General features: G+C 30.7%; 2 protein-coding genes across 2 annotated transcripts in view; both read left to right on the top strand.

Annotated features, from left to right (window-relative positions):
* Positions 1–19,154, top strand: part of LOC119607062 (larval cuticle protein A3A) — a 52,024-nt gene extending 32,870 nt beyond the window's left edge. Inside the window, exons 2-3 of the mRNA XM_037960799.1 lie at positions 18,028–18,160; positions 18,217–19,154. Of these exons, the coding sequence (XP_037816727.1) occupies positions 18,028–18,160; positions 18,217–18,707 (624 nt within the window). The 3' untranslated portion in view covers positions 18,708–19,154. The remainder of the gene's footprint in view (positions 1–18,027; positions 18,161–18,216) is intronic.
* On the top strand, positions 4,354–8,995 carry LOC119607063 (organic cation transporter-like protein). The gene is given in 13 exon segments (XM_037960800.1): positions 4,354–4,506; positions 4,509–4,591; positions 4,594–4,611; positions 6,976–7,204; positions 7,207–7,350; positions 7,353–7,436; positions 7,501–7,718; positions 7,720–7,907; positions 8,054–8,295; positions 8,356–8,469; positions 8,472–8,502; positions 8,504–8,626; positions 8,686–8,995. Coding segments are annotated over 13 exon segments (1,674 nt in total). The 5' UTR covers positions 4,354–4,460; the 3' UTR covers positions 8,840–8,995.
* Positions 19,155–19,362: the final 208 nt, after the last annotated feature.

Genomic DNA, 19,362 nt, shown 5'->3' with positions numbered 1-19,362 from the left:
CGTCATTTTTTTCGTGGTAGTCTGAAATTTTTACTCATAACTTTTAACGTTGTGAACCGATTTTGCTGATTTTCAATACCAAACTGCTTTTTGGTAAATTTGGTTTATTTCTTTTGCTTAGTTTTAACGTGAGCGTGTTCTAGGCAGACAGACAGACAGACGGACAGACGGACATAGCTAAATCGACTCAGAATTTCATAAGGATCAAGAATATATATACTTTGTTGGGTCTCAGATGAATATTTCTAGGTGTTACATACGGAATGACAAACTTATATATACCCTCTATTACCACTGATGGTGGTGGAGGGTATAAAAACATTTGTTCTTCTTCTTGAATTATTTTTGTTAAAAAATATGTTTCTTTTGCATTGTAAATAAATAAACATTTAATTTTTGTATTTGTCTTTAGTCGCCAGTTTTTTTTCAATTTTCTATTTAATTTCAACAAATAATTGCACATTTTTTTTTTTTTTTGCAAAATTTTCAATTTAATAAAAAGACATTCATCCCATTTCTTGCGCATTTAAAAACAAAATAAAAAAGAATTGTCTTTGAAAAGAAGAAAAAACACAGTCAACGGACGGTCATTGTCTTAAGAAAATTTTTCGAATGCAGTTTGTTGTCGACCAAAAGCGGCAGATGCGTTTTTAAAATAAATTTTATAAAAATATAAAAAAATATAATAAATTCACCCAAAAAAAGTGTGATAATGAACTTAAAATTTTTAATATAAAAAAAAAATAAATTATTGCCTAAAAAAATTTAAATTTATTTAGTAAAATTTACCTAAAGATTTAATTTTGTTTACCTAAAATCTTATCTTTTTGGTTCTTTTCTTTTTGTCTAAAAATATATGTAAATTTATTTAATAGACAAGTAAAGCATATTATGCTAAATAAAATTGTGTCAAATTTTTGTGAGTAACGAGTGAAAAATGTGTAAATAATTTAAATTATTTGTTAAAGATTAAATTTTTTTTTTGAAAATTTATCACGTATATGCAGTTTTATGTTTATTATTAAGTTATTAAGTAAAGTGTTTATTTAAGTGTTGAATTTCGCTCACATGTTGTATTTTTTATGATGACGAAAGAATTAAATTGTAATCGGATTTATACTTACGCACGCAGTTTGTTAAATCATTCATTTTATAAAAAAATTCTTAGTCCTTATTAAACTAAAATTTTTACTAAAGAATTCTAGAAAAAATTTCCAATATTTGCTCAACTTAGAAAATATTCGCGAATAATTCCAGAAATTCCCTTATATACAACTACACTACATTATAGACTACACTAAAAATAATCCATGTCTTGTTGAAGAAAATGCTTGGTCATTTCGCAAGGGTTATATTAAATAATATTTCGTATTATATACGAAATTTTCGTAAACATTACGAAAAAATATAATCGCGAACGTCACATAATAAGCGAGATATTCGTAAAAACAGATTTTTGTGACCTTTGACCGCCACTATTTGGTGCCTTTCCATGACATTGAATCCAGTATATAAAACTCCGCAGCAAACCCTTATTTTCCCGGTTTAATATTTTTTGCACATTATTATTATATTCGTGTTTTAGACCGTTATTTTTTTGTCAATATTTTAATATCAAAAATTTATACAATATATTGATGTATTTGTCGCTAATGTTCCTAAAACATGCAATAATTAAAAAAAAATTTAAATTTTTCGGCACCTTTTTATACAAAGCGTGCAAAAAATCTAAATTTAATCTAAAATCGCCATTTTTAGCTTAATTTGAGGTGCAAAAACACCATTATTCGGAAACAACGAAAATGTATGATCATGATTGACATATCATTCAATGGCCCTACGTAGGAGCGTTCATATGATACCCAGACTATAGACTAGAGTATAGACTAGACTATAGAATAGACTATAGACTAGTGTATAGACTAGACTATAGACTAGACTAGACTATAGACTAGACTATAGACTAGACTATAGACTAGACTATAGACCAGACTATAGACTAGACTATAGACTAGACTATAGACTAGACTATAGACTAGACTATAGACTAGACTATAGACTAGACTATAGACTAGACTATAGACTAGACTATAGACTAGACTATAGACTAGACTATAGACTAGACTATAGACTAGACTATAGACTAGACTATAGACTAGACTATAGACTAGACTATAGACTCGACTATAGACTAGACTATAGACTAGACTATAGACTAGACTATAGACTAGACTATAGACTAGACTATAGTCTAGACTATAGACTAGACTAGACTAGACTATAGACTAGACTATAGACTAGACTATAGACTAGACTATAGACTAGACTATAGACTAGACTATAGACTAGACTATAGACTAGACTATAGACTAGACTATAGACTAGACTATAGACTAGACTAGACTAGACTATAGACTAGACTATAGACTAGACTATAGATTAGACTATAGACTAGACTATAGACTAGACTATAGACTAGACTATAGATAGACTATAGACTAGACTATAGACTAGACTAGACTAGACTATAGACTAGACTATAGACTAGACTATAGACTAGACTATAGACTAGACTATAGACTAGACTATAGACTAGACTATAGACTAGACTATAGACTAGACTATAGACTAGACTATAGACTAGACTATAGACTAGACTATAGACTAGACTATAGACTAGACTATAGACTATAGACTAGACTATAGAACTAGAACTATAGACTAGACTATAGACTAGACTATAGACTAGACTATAGACTAATAACTATGAGACAGACTAGATAACAGACGATAGACTAGACTTAGACGAGCTAGACTAGACTATAGACGAGACTATAGACTAGACTATAGACTAGACATAGACTACTATAGACTAGACTATAGACTAGACTATAGACTAGACCTATAGACTAGACTAATAGACGATACTATAGACGAGAATATAGACTAGACAGACTAAAGACTAATAGACTACACTATAGACTAGGATAATAGACTACACTATAGACTAGACTATAGACTACACTATAGGCGAGCTATAGAACTAGAATAGACTATAGACTAGACCTAGACTCTAGACTACACTTATAGACTAGATAAGAGACTACACTATAGACTAGACTATAGACTACACTATAGACTAGAACTATAGACTAGACTATTGACCTTAGTCATATAACTAGAACTAAAGGCCTCGACTATTGACTAGTCTATAGGCAAGACTATAGACTGAGTATTGACTAGAGTATAGACTCGACTATAGACTAGACTAATGACTCAACTATTGAATAGTCTATAGACTATAGTCTAGACTATAGACTAGACTATAGATTAGACTATAGACTAGAGTATAGACTAGACTATAGACTCGACTATAGACTAGACTATAGACTAAAGTATAGTCTCGAATAAAGACTTGACTATTGACTAGTCTATAGTCCAGACATTAGTCTATTTTGCGGTCATAGACTAGTTTACAGAGTGTGGTCTAGTCAATAAAACTAGACTATAGACATGACTATAGGTTACACTATATGTAGTTATGCAGTTCTTGAGTTATATATGGTAAACTTTTATGATATGATTTTGATAGATCTATAGTCTAGTCTATAGACTAAAGACTAGACCATAAACTAGACTATAGACTAGACTGCAGACTCTACTATTGAGGATACTATAGACTAGACTATAAACTATACTACATCTAGTCATATAAGTAGTTCTTCAGTTATATATAAGTACATAGTAAAATTTGATGACAAACTGATATGATTTTTACAGATTTTAATTATTTTCGAAATTTTACAGAATGTTTTCATTAATTTCAGCATTTCGAGAATTATTTTCTTATTTATTCTCTTCTCTTCCCGGTGTCTAACATTCTGTCTGTTTGTCTGTATTTACTTTAATAAATCTTATTGTTATTAATTTTTCTACTCACGCCTACACTAATTTAATTTGTTGCAAAAATAAATTATATATTAAATACAAACAAATTATACCCCTTGACAAAGTTCATGTTCATGCTTTGCATCATCTATTTAACCACATCATTGTGACCCAAGCAAATACAAAATCAAAAAACAAATTCATACAAAAGAAAAACACAAAAAGCGATTCATATCTATAATCAAAATAAATCAAAAAACTGTTTACTAAAGTACGACAACAACAAAAGCAACAAAATAATTTACTAACTCTATTCAACAGATGTTTTTTTTTCTATTATTATTTTTTCTAAAATTCATAATTTTTGCTTTTGTTTACATTTTTTTTGTTTAAAAGTGACGTTTTAATTAGATGTGACGACAACATATCTAAATGATAGAACAACAACAAAACTTTACTTTTAAACGGAATAGCTACGGCAACAATAACATTAAGCAAATAATAAATACCGGCAAAATTAGAAAAAAAAATCCACAACAACAGCAAAAACAACTAAACAAAATCACCGCAATATGTTAGAAATTGATAAGATTTTAGAAAAATGTGGCGATTGTCATCGTTGCAGGCCTTGATGTTGTTGTTATTTTGTGTCATTAATTTGCTCTCTTCGATGCATTATTACTCACAGACAATCATCAGTTTTAACAACCGAAATATTGGTGAGTATAAAGGGGAGATGGAATGACTAACTAACTAACTACTAACTACTAACTAACTAACTAACACTAACTAACTAACTACTAACTACAACTAACTAACTAACTAACGAACTACTAACTAACTAACTAACTAACTAACTAACTAACTAACTAACTAACTAACTAACTAACTAACTAACTAACTAACTACTAACTAACTACTAACTAACTACTAACTACTACTACTAACTAACTAACTAACTAACTAACTAACTAACTAACTAACTAACTAACTAACTAACTAACTAACTAACTAACTAACTAACTAACTAACTACTAACTAACTAACTAACTAACTAACTAACTAACTAACTAACTAACTACTAACTAACTAACTAACTAACTAACTAACTAACTAACTAACTAACTAACTAACTAACTAACTAACTAACTAACTAACTAACTAACTAACTAACTAACTAACTAACTAACTAACTAACTAACTAACTAACTAACTACTAACAACTAACTAACTAACTAACTAACTAACTAACTAACTAACTAACTAACTAACTAACTACTAACTACTAACTAACTAACTAACTAACTAACTAACTAACTAACTACTAACTAACTAACTAACTAACTAACTAACTAACTAACTAACTAACTAACTAACTAACTAACTAACTAACTAACTAACTAACTAACTAACTAACTAACTAACTAACTAACTAACTAACTAACTAACTAACTAACTAACTAACTACTAACTAACTACTAACTACTAACTAACTAACTAACTAACTAACTAACTACTAACTAACTACTAACTAACTAACTAACTAACTACTAACTAACTAACTAACTAACTAACTAACTACTAACTAACTAACTACTAACTAACTAACTAACTAACTAACTAACTAACTAACTAACTAACTAACTAACTAACTAACTAACTAACTAACTAACTAACTAACTAACTAACTAACTAACTAACTAACTAACTAACTAACTAACTAACTAACTAACTAACTAACTAACTAACTAACTAACTACTAACTAACTACTAACTAACTAACTAACTAACTACTAACTAACTAACTAACTAACTAACTAACTAACTAACTAACTAACTAACTAACTAAACTACTAACTAACTAACTAACTAACTAACTAACTAACTAACTAACTAACTAACTAACTAACTAACTAACTAACTAACTACTAACTAACTAACTAACTAACTAACTAACTAACTAACTAACTAACTAACTAACTAACTAACTAACTAACTAACTAACTAACTAACTAACTAACTACTAACTACTAACTAACTAACTAACTAACTAACTAACTAACTAACTAACTAACTAACTAACTAACTAACTAACTAACTAACTAACTAACTAACTAACTAACTACTAACTAACTAACTAACTACTAACTAACTACCTAACTAACTAACTAACTAACTACTAACTAACTAACTACTAACTAACTAACTAACTACTAACTACTAACTAACTAACTAACTACTAACTAACTAACTAACTAACTAACTAACTAACTAACTAACTAACTAACTAACTAACTACTAACTAACGAACTAACTAACTAACTAACTAACTAACTAACTAACTAACTAACTAACTAACTAACTAACTAACTAACTAACTAACTAACTAACTAACTAACTAACTACTAACTAACTAACTAACTAACTAACTAACTAACTAACTACTAACTAACTAACTAACTAACTAACTAACTACTAACTAACTAACTAACTAACTAACTAACTACTAACTACTAACTAACTAACTAACTAACTACTACCACTAACTAACTAACTAACTAACTCCTAACTAACTAACTAACTAACTAACTAACTAACTACTAACTAACTAACTAACTAACTAACTAACTAACTACTAACTAACTAACTAACTAACTAACTAACTACTAACTAACTAACTAACTAACTAACTAACTACTAACTAACTACTAACTAACTAACTAACTAACTAACTAACACTAACTACACTAACTAACTAACTAACTAACTAACTACTAACTAACTAACTACTAACTAACTAACTAACTAACTAACTACTAACTAACTACTAACTAACTAACTACTAACTACTAACTACTACTAACTAACTACTACTAACTAACTACTAACTAACTAACTAAAATGAGAAATTTTCTATTGAAAGACAATTTTAGGAAATTGGCTTCTATAGCGAAAAAACTTTTAAAGAAAAATTTTGATAGAATGAACATTTCAAGAAACTTTTAACAAAATTGCATCTAGTTTATCTCTCCATCTGCTCTTAATATATTTATTCCATTATCCTACTTCTCTATTTGCCTTAATTAGGTGTGCTAACCGATACCTTAGAAAATGAGACTTTTACCCATCCAAGCTCCCCTAACATCTTCATGTTTACCCATAGAAAATGCCAATACAAACTCCTGTTCCAGCTACAATTATGAATTGTATATGGGTTATGAAAGTTTTACCAGTGAATTGGATTGGATCTGTGATAATGCCTGGAAATTAACATTGGTTCAAAGTATGTTCTTTGTGGGGTCGGTAGTGGGTTCTTTGGTATTGGTATCTTGGCCGATATAGTGGGTGAGTGCAAGTTAAAATTAATACAAAAAATGTCATTAATATTTTTCTTGAAGGACGTTTAACCCATTCTAATAGTGGCTAATATGGTGGCCATGATGGGTAATATTTTGACTATATTCGTACCGAGTTGGTAACATTTTCGCTATGTCGGTTTTTATCGGGCTTGGCCACCGATAGTAATTTTGTAATGATGTATATATTGGGTAAGTTGTATGGAATTTGAAAATTAGGAGTCTAGACAACTGATTATAAAGTTTTACTTTTTAGTTATGGAATATCTGAGACCCTCATTGCGCACTGTAGGCCTTAGTATCTGTATAGGTTTCTTTTATTGCCTGGGCTCTATGGCGGCACCCTGGATAGCAGTGTTAATGCAAAGTTGGCGGGGTTTTCTAATGGCCACCTCAATACCTCTAATCACAGTGCCCCTCTTCTATTTTGTGGTGCCCGAAAGTGTTCAATGGCTGATATCGAAACAGAAATATGACAAGCGGTAAGTAGTGTTTGAAAAGAGTGGCCAAAATAAATGGCAAAGTTGTGGATGAATCAAGTTATATTGAATTCATTGAAGAATGTAAACGCAACCAGTTGCATACAAAAGTTGCGCCCAATTTATGGGGACTCTTTGCCACACCACGTCTAAGGCGCAATACATTGATATTGTTTTTTAAATCGTAAGTTGTACTGTGTCTGTGGCTGTAACAGACACTAATGAGTTTGTTATTAATGTTCAATTAATGTGGCATTTTGTTCATTTGTTCTTTCGGCTTTTTTGGTTGGATTTGGTTGCATATTGTTCCTCCTTGGTCTGACTGCATAGAATGGTAATTACTTTGTGCTACGATGCAGTTTCACGTAACGTACAAGGTCTTGGCATTTCCCCATTTGTCATGTTTACTTTGAGTGCCACTAGCATATTGCCAGCTTGTTTGCTTCTAATTGCTTTGCAAGATCGTATCGGTCGCAAAGCCATGGCATCAATGTCTTTGCTACTGAGTGGCATATTTATATCATGCACCGGAATTATACTCTTTACAAATGTGGAAAGTTCAACGGATCAAAGTAAATTTAAATAAATAAATATTTAATTTAAATAATTGTAAAATATCCTCCCCCCTGTAGGCGTTGCTGTGGTGGTGGCTCTCTCGGTTATAGGTCGTTTTGGTGTTACGGTGGCCTATAATTCTGGCGCCCAGTACGCCACCGAATTAATACCCACCTGTGTGCGTGGCCAGGGTGTGCTGCTGTGCATGTCATGGGTTATGCTTTTATTTTTCAGTTCCTACATTCTTCATACGCGCCAATATTTTTCACCTTTACCCGAAATTATTTTGGGTTTAATTTCTCTTTTAGGTGGTGGTTTATGTCTGCTGCTGCCCGAAACCTTAAGTCGGTAGGTTCTTATAAAAAATTTCAAAGAGAATGATACAATTTCAAAATTCCCTTTTTCAGCACTTTACCCACCTCCCTGGAGGATGGCGAGAATTTTGGCAAAAATGAACGTTGGTTTATGTTTAGCTTTATGGAAAGACGCTCCCAATCGGTGGATACTCTGGCTCCCTCCACCTCTACAAATCTACATCCAGATAGTGCTTCCTATTTTTAATATCTTTGTTTTTGTATTGAAATAATTATCGAATTTTTATATGTTTAAGTATTATTTTTAAGGTTTTAGGGTAATTTTGCATTTGGAGTTACATAAGTAGTTTTTTTTTTCAAAATAGTTCCTTGTTTTCCATGTGATTTTTGAACATTTTACCAAAGAAATATATTAACAACTAATTTAAACTAAAATTCCCCAAAAAATGGAATATGTATTTGTAATAAAATCGGGAATTTCGGCCCCTAAGAAAAAAATTCTATTATATATTCCAAAAATTTTCCTGTGATATTTCCATTAATAACTTCCGAGTTTAAAATTAATCTACTAGAACAGAACTAGAACTGAAAGAGAACTGAACTAGAACTGAACTAAAACTGAACTAGAACTGAACTAGAACTGAACTAGAACTGAACTAGAACTGAACTAGAACTGAACTAGAACTGAACTAGAACTGAACTAGAACTGAACTAGAACTGAACTAGAACTGAACTAGAACTGAACTAGAACTGAACTAGAACTGAACTAGAACTGAACTAAACTGAACTAGAAGAACTAGAACTGAACTAGAACTTAACTAGAACTGAACTAGAACTGAACTTGAACTGAACTAGAACTGAACTAGAACTGAACTAGAACTGAACTAGAACTGAACTAGAACTGAACTAGAACTGAACTAGAACTGAACTAGAACTGAACTAGAACTGCACTAGAACTGAACTAGAACTGAACTAGAACTGAACTAGAACTGAACTAGAACTGAACTAGAACTGAACTAGAACTGAACTAGAACTGAACTAGAACTGAACTAGAACTGAACTAGAACTGAACTAGAACTGAACTAGAACTGAACTAGAACTGAACTAGAACTGAACTAGAACTGAACTAGAACTGAACTAGAACTGAACTAGAACTGAACTAGAACTGAACTAGAAGAACTAGAACTGAACTAGAACTGAACTAGAACTGAACTAGAACTGAACTAGAACTGAACTAGAACTGAACTAGAACTGAACTAGAACTGAACTAGAACTGAACTAGAACTGAACTAGAACTGAACTAGAACTGAACTAGAACTGAACTAGAACTGAACTAGAACTGAACTAGAACTGAACTAGAACTGAACTAGAACTGAACTAGAACTGAACTAGAACTGAACTAGAACTGAACTAGAACTGAACTAGAACTGAACTAGAACTGAACTAGAACTGAACTAGAACTGAACTAGAACTGAACTAGAACTGAACTAGAACTGAACTAAACTGAACTAGAACTGAACTAGAACTGGACTAGAACTAGAATGAACTAGAACTGAACTAGAACTGAACTAGAACTGAACTAGAACTGAACTAGAACTGAACTAGAACTGAACTAGAACTGAACTAGAACTGAACTAGAACTGAACTAGAACTGAACTAGAACTGAACTAGAACTGAACTAGAACTGAACTAGAACTGAACTAGAACTGAACTAGAACTGAACTAGAACTGAACTAGAACTGAACTAGAACTGAACTAGAACTGAACTAGAACTGAACTAGAACTGAACTAGAACTGAACTAGAACTGAACTAGAACTGAACTAGAACTGAACTAGAACTGAACTAGAACTGAACTAGAACTGAACTAGAACTGAACTAGAACTGAATTAGAACTGAACTAGAACTGAACTAGAACTGAACTAGAACTGAACTAGAACTGAACTAGAACTGAACTAGAACTGAACTAGAACTGAACTAGAACTGAACTAGAACTGAACTAGAACTGAACGAGAACTGAACTAGAACTGAACTAGAACTGAACTAGAACTGAACTAGAACTGAACTAGAACTGAACTAGAACTGAACTAGAACTGAACTAGAACTGAACTAGAGAAGAATTAGAACTGAATTAGAACTGAACTAGAACTGAACTAGAACTGAACTAGAGAAGAATTAGAACTGAATTAGAACTGAACTAGAACTGAACTAGAACTGAACTAGAACTGAACTAGAACTGAACTAGAACTGAACTGGAACTGAACTGAACTAGAACTGAACTAGAACTGAACTAGAACTGAACTAGAACTGAACTAGAACTGAACTAGAACTAGAACTGAACTAGAACTGAACTAGAACTGAACTAGAACTGAACTAGAACTGAACTAGAACTGAACTAGAACTGAACTAGAACTGAACTAGAACTGAACTAGAACTGAACTAGAACTGAACTAGAACTGAACTAGAACTGAACTAGAACTGAACTGAACTAGAACTGAACTAGAACTGAACTAGAACTGAACTAGAACTGAACTAGAACTGAACTAGAACTGAACTAGAACTGAACTAGAACTGAACTAGAACTGAACTAGAACTGAACTAGAACTGAACTAGAACTGAACTAGAACTGAACTAGAACTGAACTAGAACTGAACTAGAACTGAACTAGAACTGAACTAGAACTGAACTAGAACTGAACTAGAACTGAACTAGAACTGAACTAGAACTGAACTAGAACTGAACTAGAACTGAACTAGAACTGAACTAGAACTGAACTAGAACTGAACTAGAACTGAACTAGAACTGAACTAGAACTGAACTAGAACTGAACTAGGACTGAACTAGAACTGAACTAGAACTGAACTAGAACTGAACTAGAACTGAACTAGAACTGAACTAGAACTGAACTAGAACTGAACTAGAACTGAACTAGAACTGAACTAGAACTGAACTAGAACTGAACTAGAACTGAACTAGAACTGAACTGGAACTGAACTGGAACTGAACTAGAACTGAACTAGAATGAACTAGAACTGAACTAGAACTGAACTAGAACTGAACTAGAACTGAACTAGAACTGAACTAGAACTGAACTAGAACTGAACTAGAACTGAACTAGAACTGAACTGAACTAGAACTGAACTAGAACTGAACTAGAACTGAACTAGAACTGAACTAGAACTGAACTAGAACTGAACTAGAACTGAACTAGAACTGAACTAGAACTGAACTAGAACTGAACTAGAACTGAACTAGAACTGAACTAGAACTGAACTAGAACTGAACTAGAACTGAACTAGAACTGAACTAGAACTGAACTAGAACTGAACTAGAACTGAACTAGAACTGAACTAGAACTGAACTAGAACTGAACTAGAACTGAACTAGAACTGAACTAGAACTGAACTAGAACTGAACTAGAACTGAACTAGAACTGAACTAGAGAAGAATTAGAACTGAATTAGAACTGAACTAGAGAAGAATTAGAACTGAACTAGAACTGAACTGGAACTAAACCATTTATAAACAAAATAGTTGTGTTACTTTGCCTACATTTTATCTTATTTGAAAACTTTCAGGATCTTAAATATTTCTTAACTGATCTATTTTTAGCATCACGAAATTGTTACAATATTCGTGCATTAAAATAAGATTTAATTCAATATGTATGTTCTTTCTGCTTGTCACTTGACAATTTGGTCTCCTTTTATGAACCACTTCTATGCATAGATTGTTGTTCCGTGAACTGTTTTAAAATTAACAATTTTGCTGAATCACTAACATTTAGCACCTGTGCTTAAACATACATTTAAGGCAATAAATTTACGAAACTAAAATTGTTAGCAAAAACTAAATGACAGATAGTTAACAATAGAATATGAGAATACAATTACCATTGGCTGACTTCAATTGGTAGAGCCAGGTTGTTGGTACCTAAAAAAGCGTGTTTTAAATAATGTTCTGTTATTTTTATTAGACCATAAAAACGAAAAGGTTACTTACAAAACACATTGAAATTGTATTACAACGATCCATTTAAAGTTCCCCAAAAAAAACTTTTTTTTTCTTTTAAAAAGACTTGAATTAAAGTCATAGAGTAGTGAAAAAATAACAACAAAAAACGACGCATATCTACGATTAAAAATGCAATACATGTCAATAAATGTTTAATACGAATAATAGAGCTTTTTCGTCTGTACACATGAATACATTTAAATGAAAATCGAATTAGAATTGGAACGACAAGCGGCAAATCATATTGTCATACTTGCTTGCGAAGTAGCAGAATACGGAAATCATACTGAGTGTTATTTGAAAGATACACAGACGCACAAGTATGAACTAGTTCCTGCTTGGGTGTTGTTGTTCTTAAAAGCAAAAAACTAGAGAGATTCTGCTTGATTGTAGTTAAACGCTTTAATTCTAATTCTAATTCCACTTACATTACATTTGATCATGTTAGAAAAGGTCAAGCAAGCAGCAGCATTAGTTCTCTAAAACGTTTAATATTTTTCCTATTAAAATTGAGATTGTAAACGTTTAACATTATGATCACATAAACATTTATTCATTCATAGTTTTCTTGGCTAAAGACAATCAAATTCAACTCCGTCTGTATGTCTTAAACTCTAAGTTTATTATGCAAAATCCAACAAAAAAAATATATATTTTTCATTCAATTTTATAATTTAATTTATTTGCCATCAACTAATGCATGTGATGAAAAAAAAAAACTTAAGTAAATGGAAACGTTGACATGTCTCACATCAGAATCTATAAAAAGAAATAAGTTTTAATCGCGAAATGATCTTGTATATAGAAACAAAAAAAAAAAAACAACTAACTTTTCAATACATTTCAGCTGGAATTCAGCTTCACTATGATGAAGTCTGAAAAGCCTGAAGACAACAATGAAGACATACAAAATACGTTTCGCTTGTTATTTCGCGCAGTCGTATTATCATAAGGTTAAGAGATGTAAATCAATGACAATTACAAGACAATTGAAAGTTTAAAGTTGGTGTTTTTCTTTGGTTTCAATTTTTTCTAGGAAATTGCAAAAAAAGTTGTTGATTTTTTTTGTTCATTTTGACTTTTTTGTATTATGACCCAAAGACCAATTTTGTGTTTTTTCTTTTGCGAAATGTGGGCAAAGTCACTACTTTCATTAAGAAAAAATTCAAAGGAAGTCAAATGTTTGAGATGTTATAAAATTTATCTTAAACAATCTTCTCTCAGAAATTTGTAATGTTGAAATATTCTATAAGATATAGTGTTATTCGAAAAAGTTCTATAAGAAATTTCAATGCTCGAAAAATGTTTTATCTAAAATTTTAATGTTGAAATTTTTTACTATACAATTTTTTGTAAAAAACTTAAATGTTCGAAAATTTTCTTATAAAATTTTAATGTTCGAAAAATGTTTATGTAAAATAAAAAGTTCAAAAATTTTGATTTTCGAAAGTTTTCTATAAAAAAATTTTAAGATTAAGAAATTTCCTATAAAGAAATTTTATATTTGAAAATTGTATATAAGAAAATGTTGATGTTGAACAGAAATAGAGCAGAATAAGAACAGATATAAAAATGACTAGAACCGAACTAGAAGTGAACTAGAACTGAACTAGAACTGAACTAGAACTGAACTAGAACTGAACTAGAACTGAACTAGAACTGAATTAGAACTGAACTAGAACTGAACTAGAACTGAACTAGAACTGAACTAGAACTGAACTAGAACTGAACTAGAACTGAACTAGAACTGAACTAGAACTGAACTAGAACTGAACTAGAACTGAACTAGAACTGAACTAGAACTGAACTAGAACTGAACTAGAACTGAACTAGAACTGAACTAGAACTGAACTAGAACTGAACTAGAACTGAACTAGAACTGAACTAGAACTGAACTAGAACTGAACTAGAACTGAACTAGAACTGAACTAGAACTGAACTAGAACTGAACTAGAACTGAACTGAACTAGAACTGAACTAGAACTGAACTAGAACTGAACTAGAACTGAACTAGAACTGAACTAGAACTGAACTAGAACTGAACTAGAACTGAACTAGAACTGAACTAGAACTGAACTAGAACTGAACTAGAACTGAACTAGAACTGAACTGAACTAGAACTGAACTAGAACTGAACTAGAACTGAACTAGAACTGAACTAGAACTGAATTAGAACTGAACTAGAACTGAACTAGAACTGAACTAGAACTGAACTAGAACTGAACTAGAACTGAACTAGAACTGAACTAGAAACTAGAACTGAACTAGAACTGAACTAGAACTGAACTAGAACTGAACTAGAACTGAACTAGAACTGAACTAACTGAACTAGAATTGAACTAGAACTGAACTAGAAACTGAACTAGAACTGAACTAGAACTGAACTAGAACTGAACTAGAACTGAACTAGAACTGAACTAGAACGGAACTAGAACTGAACTAGATCTGTTTTCTGTAGAGAAAACTTTTAGAGAAACTTTTTGAAAGCTTTTGAAACAAAGTTTTCAATTAGTAAAGCTTTCCATATTAATGATTGTTTTAAAAGTTATCAGTAAAGAAGCATTCGAAAAGCTTCTTAAACTTTATAGTGGATTTTATTGACGCTTTAAAACGCTATTATTTTCTATTTGCCTTCGAGTTTGTCTGTAATTTTTAACAAGTTTTAACAATTGTATAACTTAAATTGAAGTCACACCAAAACTTAAATTAAAAAGAAAAAAAACAAGAAATAGCCCTTTTACCTACATTTTTTAAAATTTGGCGGAAAACTAACCTTTTGCTATTAATAGCTTTTTTGTGTTTTTCCAAATAATTTTAAACAAATGTTCACTTACAAATAATGTTTAAATCCCTAAAGAGTTTGAAGAAAAATTTCTTTCTACACACATGCACAACATCAAATAAACAGACACAGGTTGGACAGACACTCAATACAATTGAAATATTGCAGACAAAGTTTAAGACAACAAGACAAGATTTAAGTTGCACTTAAATTGGTGATTATTTCTATTAAAGTTTTTTTTTTTAATTTTGGCCAATTTGTTGCATGTGTGTGTGAGTGTTTTTTGAAGTTTTAAATTAGCGCATTGTTTTTTTATTTATTTTTTTTTTTTTTTGCCTTAAAAACAACTTAAAATTCCAGTAAAAAAACATTTGTTCAATAGAAAAACTAACAATGTTCCTCTAATAAACAAAACTTTATATACCCAATACAACAAATATAAGTGTTCGCTGTTCATTCAATAAAAGCCAAACTTTATGCCCCTCATTGTAATATGTTTCGAAATATTGTAAGATGTTTGTTATTGTTTTTTTGTTAGTATTTTGTGGGCACATTGTTGTTGTTGCATTAATAGAAGTTTGTATTGAGGAGCTGCTGGATCGCTATGGTCGTTGTTGTCGGTCGTGCTGGTTGCATGTGAAGCTGGCGACATTTAAACAGTTTTTGTGATTTAAACTTCTTTCAGCGTTTATTTTATTTTATTCATTTTTTTCTTCAATTCATTTGCTGTCTTTGTAATGCTGCTTTTTTCCACCATCATCATCATCAGTTTCCATTTCTAAGCTTGTTTGTTGTTGTTTAGACTATAAAAGTTAAGAATTGTTCAGGCATCTGTCTCAGTAATTTGTTAACGCTTCGCAAAGTGTCGTTGTTCGCCAAATCAATTAACGGTTTAAGTTTCTTTTTACGAAAATTTCAAAGGGAAGTCGCGTTTTAAGGCGACATTTAAATTGGTGTGAATATTTCCCTTAAATAAAGGATCTAGATAAAAGGATTGTGCTTATTAAGGGATATGTTTAATGTTAAAGGTGTGTTAAAGAAAATGCAAAAAGAAAACATCCTGTGGGAAATTAAGTTAAAAAAAGAAACATTTTAAATGAAAATTGTGCAAAAAAAAGTATTACATTCGAAGAAATCAAATTTGGAATGTATTAGACATGTCCTGGCTGTTCAATATCGTATTTAAAAGGACTAGTTTGTAAACAATATCCGAAGCATCTCAATCTACTCAATTTTCATAAAAAAATAATAAAAAATAAAAATTTGGAACATTTTGTTTAAAAGTTTCTTTTAAAAAAACTATGTTATTAAAAGGATTTCTTAGAATTTTTTCTAACTTTTTTTAAAAAAATAGTTTTTGAAAGAGTTTCCTTAAGAAAATTCTGTTATCGGAAGAATTTCTTTAAACAAATTGTGTTATCGAACAAGTTTCTATAGAAATATTGTTATCAAACAAGTTTCTTTAAGAAAATTTTGTTATCGAATAATTTTCTATAAGAAACTTTTGTTATCGAACAAGTTTCTTCAAGAAAATTTTGTTATCGAACAAGTTTCTTTAAGAAAGTTTATTTTCAAATAAATTCCTTTAAGAAAATTTTGTTAACGAACAATTTTCTTTAAGAAAATTTTGTTATAAAGCAATTTTCTATAAGAAAATATTGTTATCAAATAAGTTTCTCTAAGAAAATATTGTTATCGAACCATTTTCTTTAAGAAAATTTTGTTATCAAACTAGTTTCTATAAGAAAATATTGTTATCGAAAATTTTGTTATAAAGCAAGTTTCTATAAGAAAATATTGTTATCGAATAAGTTTCTCTAAGAAAATATTGTTATCGAACCATTTTCTTTAAGAAAATTTTGTTATCAAACTAGTTTCTATAAGAAAATATTGTTATCGAATAAGTTAATCTTGTTATCGAACAAGTTTCTATAAGAAAATATTGTTATCGAACAAGTTTCTTAAAAAAATTTGTTATCGAACAAGTTTCTCTAAGAAAATATTGTTATCGAACAAGTTTCTCTAAGAAAATATTGTTATCGAATAATTTTCTTTAAGAAAATTTTGTTATCAAACAATTTTCTATAAGAAAATATTGTTACCGAACAAGTTTCCTTAAGAAAATTTTGTTATAGAACAACTTTCTTTAAAAAAGTTTTGTTAGCGAACAAGTTTCTATAAGAAAATTTTATGTTCAAATAAGTTTCTTTAAGAAAATTTTGTTATCGAAAGTTTTCTATAAGTAAATTTTGTTATCGAAAATTTTCTATAAGTAAATTTTGTTATCGAAGAAGTGGCTTAAAGAAAATTTTGTTATCGAACAAGTTTTTCTAAGAAAATATTGTTATCGAATAAATTTCCTTAAGAAAATATTGTTATCGAGCAAGTTTCTCTAAGAAAATAGTGTTATAGAACAATTTTCTTTAAGTAAATTTTGTCATCGGACAAGATTCTATAAGAAAATTTTGTTATCGAAAAAGTTTCTATAAGAAAATTTTCTTATCAAACAAGTTTCTTAAGAACAAAACATTGTTATCGAATAAGTTTCTTAAAGAAAATTTTGTTTTCAAAAATTTCTTTGAGAACATTTTGTTATCGAATAAACTTCTATAAAGAAATGTATTTTTCTCTTAAATTACAGATACTCTTTTTCATAGTTTACATAGCTTTGGCTAATTGTGGTGTTATAGGTCCCTATGGACCCCATTATGCCCACGAGGGTCCATTACACTATGGACCATATGCACCTCATGCTCCTGTAGCATATGCCCCTGGTAAGTTAAACATGTTTTACTAAAATATAAACAATTGAAAAACTTGCCTTCATTAGCTCCCAAACCAGCTGCCCCGGAACCTTATGATCCCGCTCCTAAATACAGTTTCGGTTATGATATACAAGATGGCTATACAGGCGACTCAAAGAGTCAACACGAAACTCGTCATGGTGATGTAGTCAAAGGCAGTTATTCGGTGGTAGATCCTGATGGTACTAAACGTACTGTTGATTATACTGCCGATCCTCATAATGGTTTTAATGCTGTGGTGCGTAAAGAACCATTGGCTTATAAGGCTCATGCTCCGGTATCAGTAGTACCAGTACCGGCTCCTGCTCCTCCCTTACCACCAGTGCCTAAAGCTCCTGCCCACATACCGGTTGCTCTGCCAGTACCAGCACATTATGGTCCAGCTCCCGCACCAGCTCCAGCACCCGGTCCCTTGCCAGGACCTCATTATGCTGCTTATCCAGCCTTGCACTATGGTCCCTATGGCCCTGGTCCAGGGCCAGATGGTCATCATTTGGGTGCCTATTATCATAAGTGAATATATTTTATATTCTCTCGACGTTAAACAGCATACGGCGACTTTTTTCAAATACTTTTTTTCACTCAGTTTTTTTTTTTCAAATCTAGTGCTTGAACTCTAGTTTCCAGTCTAAACTTTCTGTATAAAGCTCTTAAACTTTTACTGTTATTTAGCCTTTTGTTATTTTCCTTATTTATGTGTATCTTTAATTGCTAGTTTATGTTCTATTTTATCTTACTACCTCTTTTAGGGTTGTTTTGCTTTACAACTTTTTGCCTATAAATCGCGTTTCCTGTTTCGCGTAAAAGCCTTTTCCGTTTATATGGTTCATTCAGTTCAGTGTGTAAGTTGTGCTTTTGTATTTAATATTTCCTTCTTGTCTTATTTCCCTCTTTAATTTAATTTCCTTTTAAAAAACTGCTGCTTACTTGTACTTATTTCTAGCAAAAAACTTTTTGTATAAAACAAAAAATATTTTTAATTTAATAAAGACAATGTGGTGTGTTGTTTTCAAAAAAGAAAGTTAATATTTGGTAAAAAAATTTTTTAAAATGGGTAAGTTTGGACATGCCAAATTAAATTTTTTCGAATATGCAGACTTTTATAAGAAATTTTTTCGTTATCGAAGGGTTCCGTAAGAAAATTTTGTTATGAAACAAGTTTCTTTAGGAAA

The sequence above is a fragment of the Lucilia sericata genome, unplaced genomic scaffold (genome assembly GCF_015586225.1).
Source record: "Lucilia sericata isolate MDLA Ls3-8-SP2 unplaced genomic scaffold, ASM1558622v1 Contig000652F_arrow, whole genome shotgun sequence".
NCBI classification, from domain to species: Eukaryota; Metazoa; Arthropoda; class Insecta; order Diptera; family Calliphoridae; genus Lucilia; species Lucilia sericata.
Note: the sequence above shows the minus strand (reverse complement) of the source record. Positions and strands in the feature narration are given on the sequence as shown.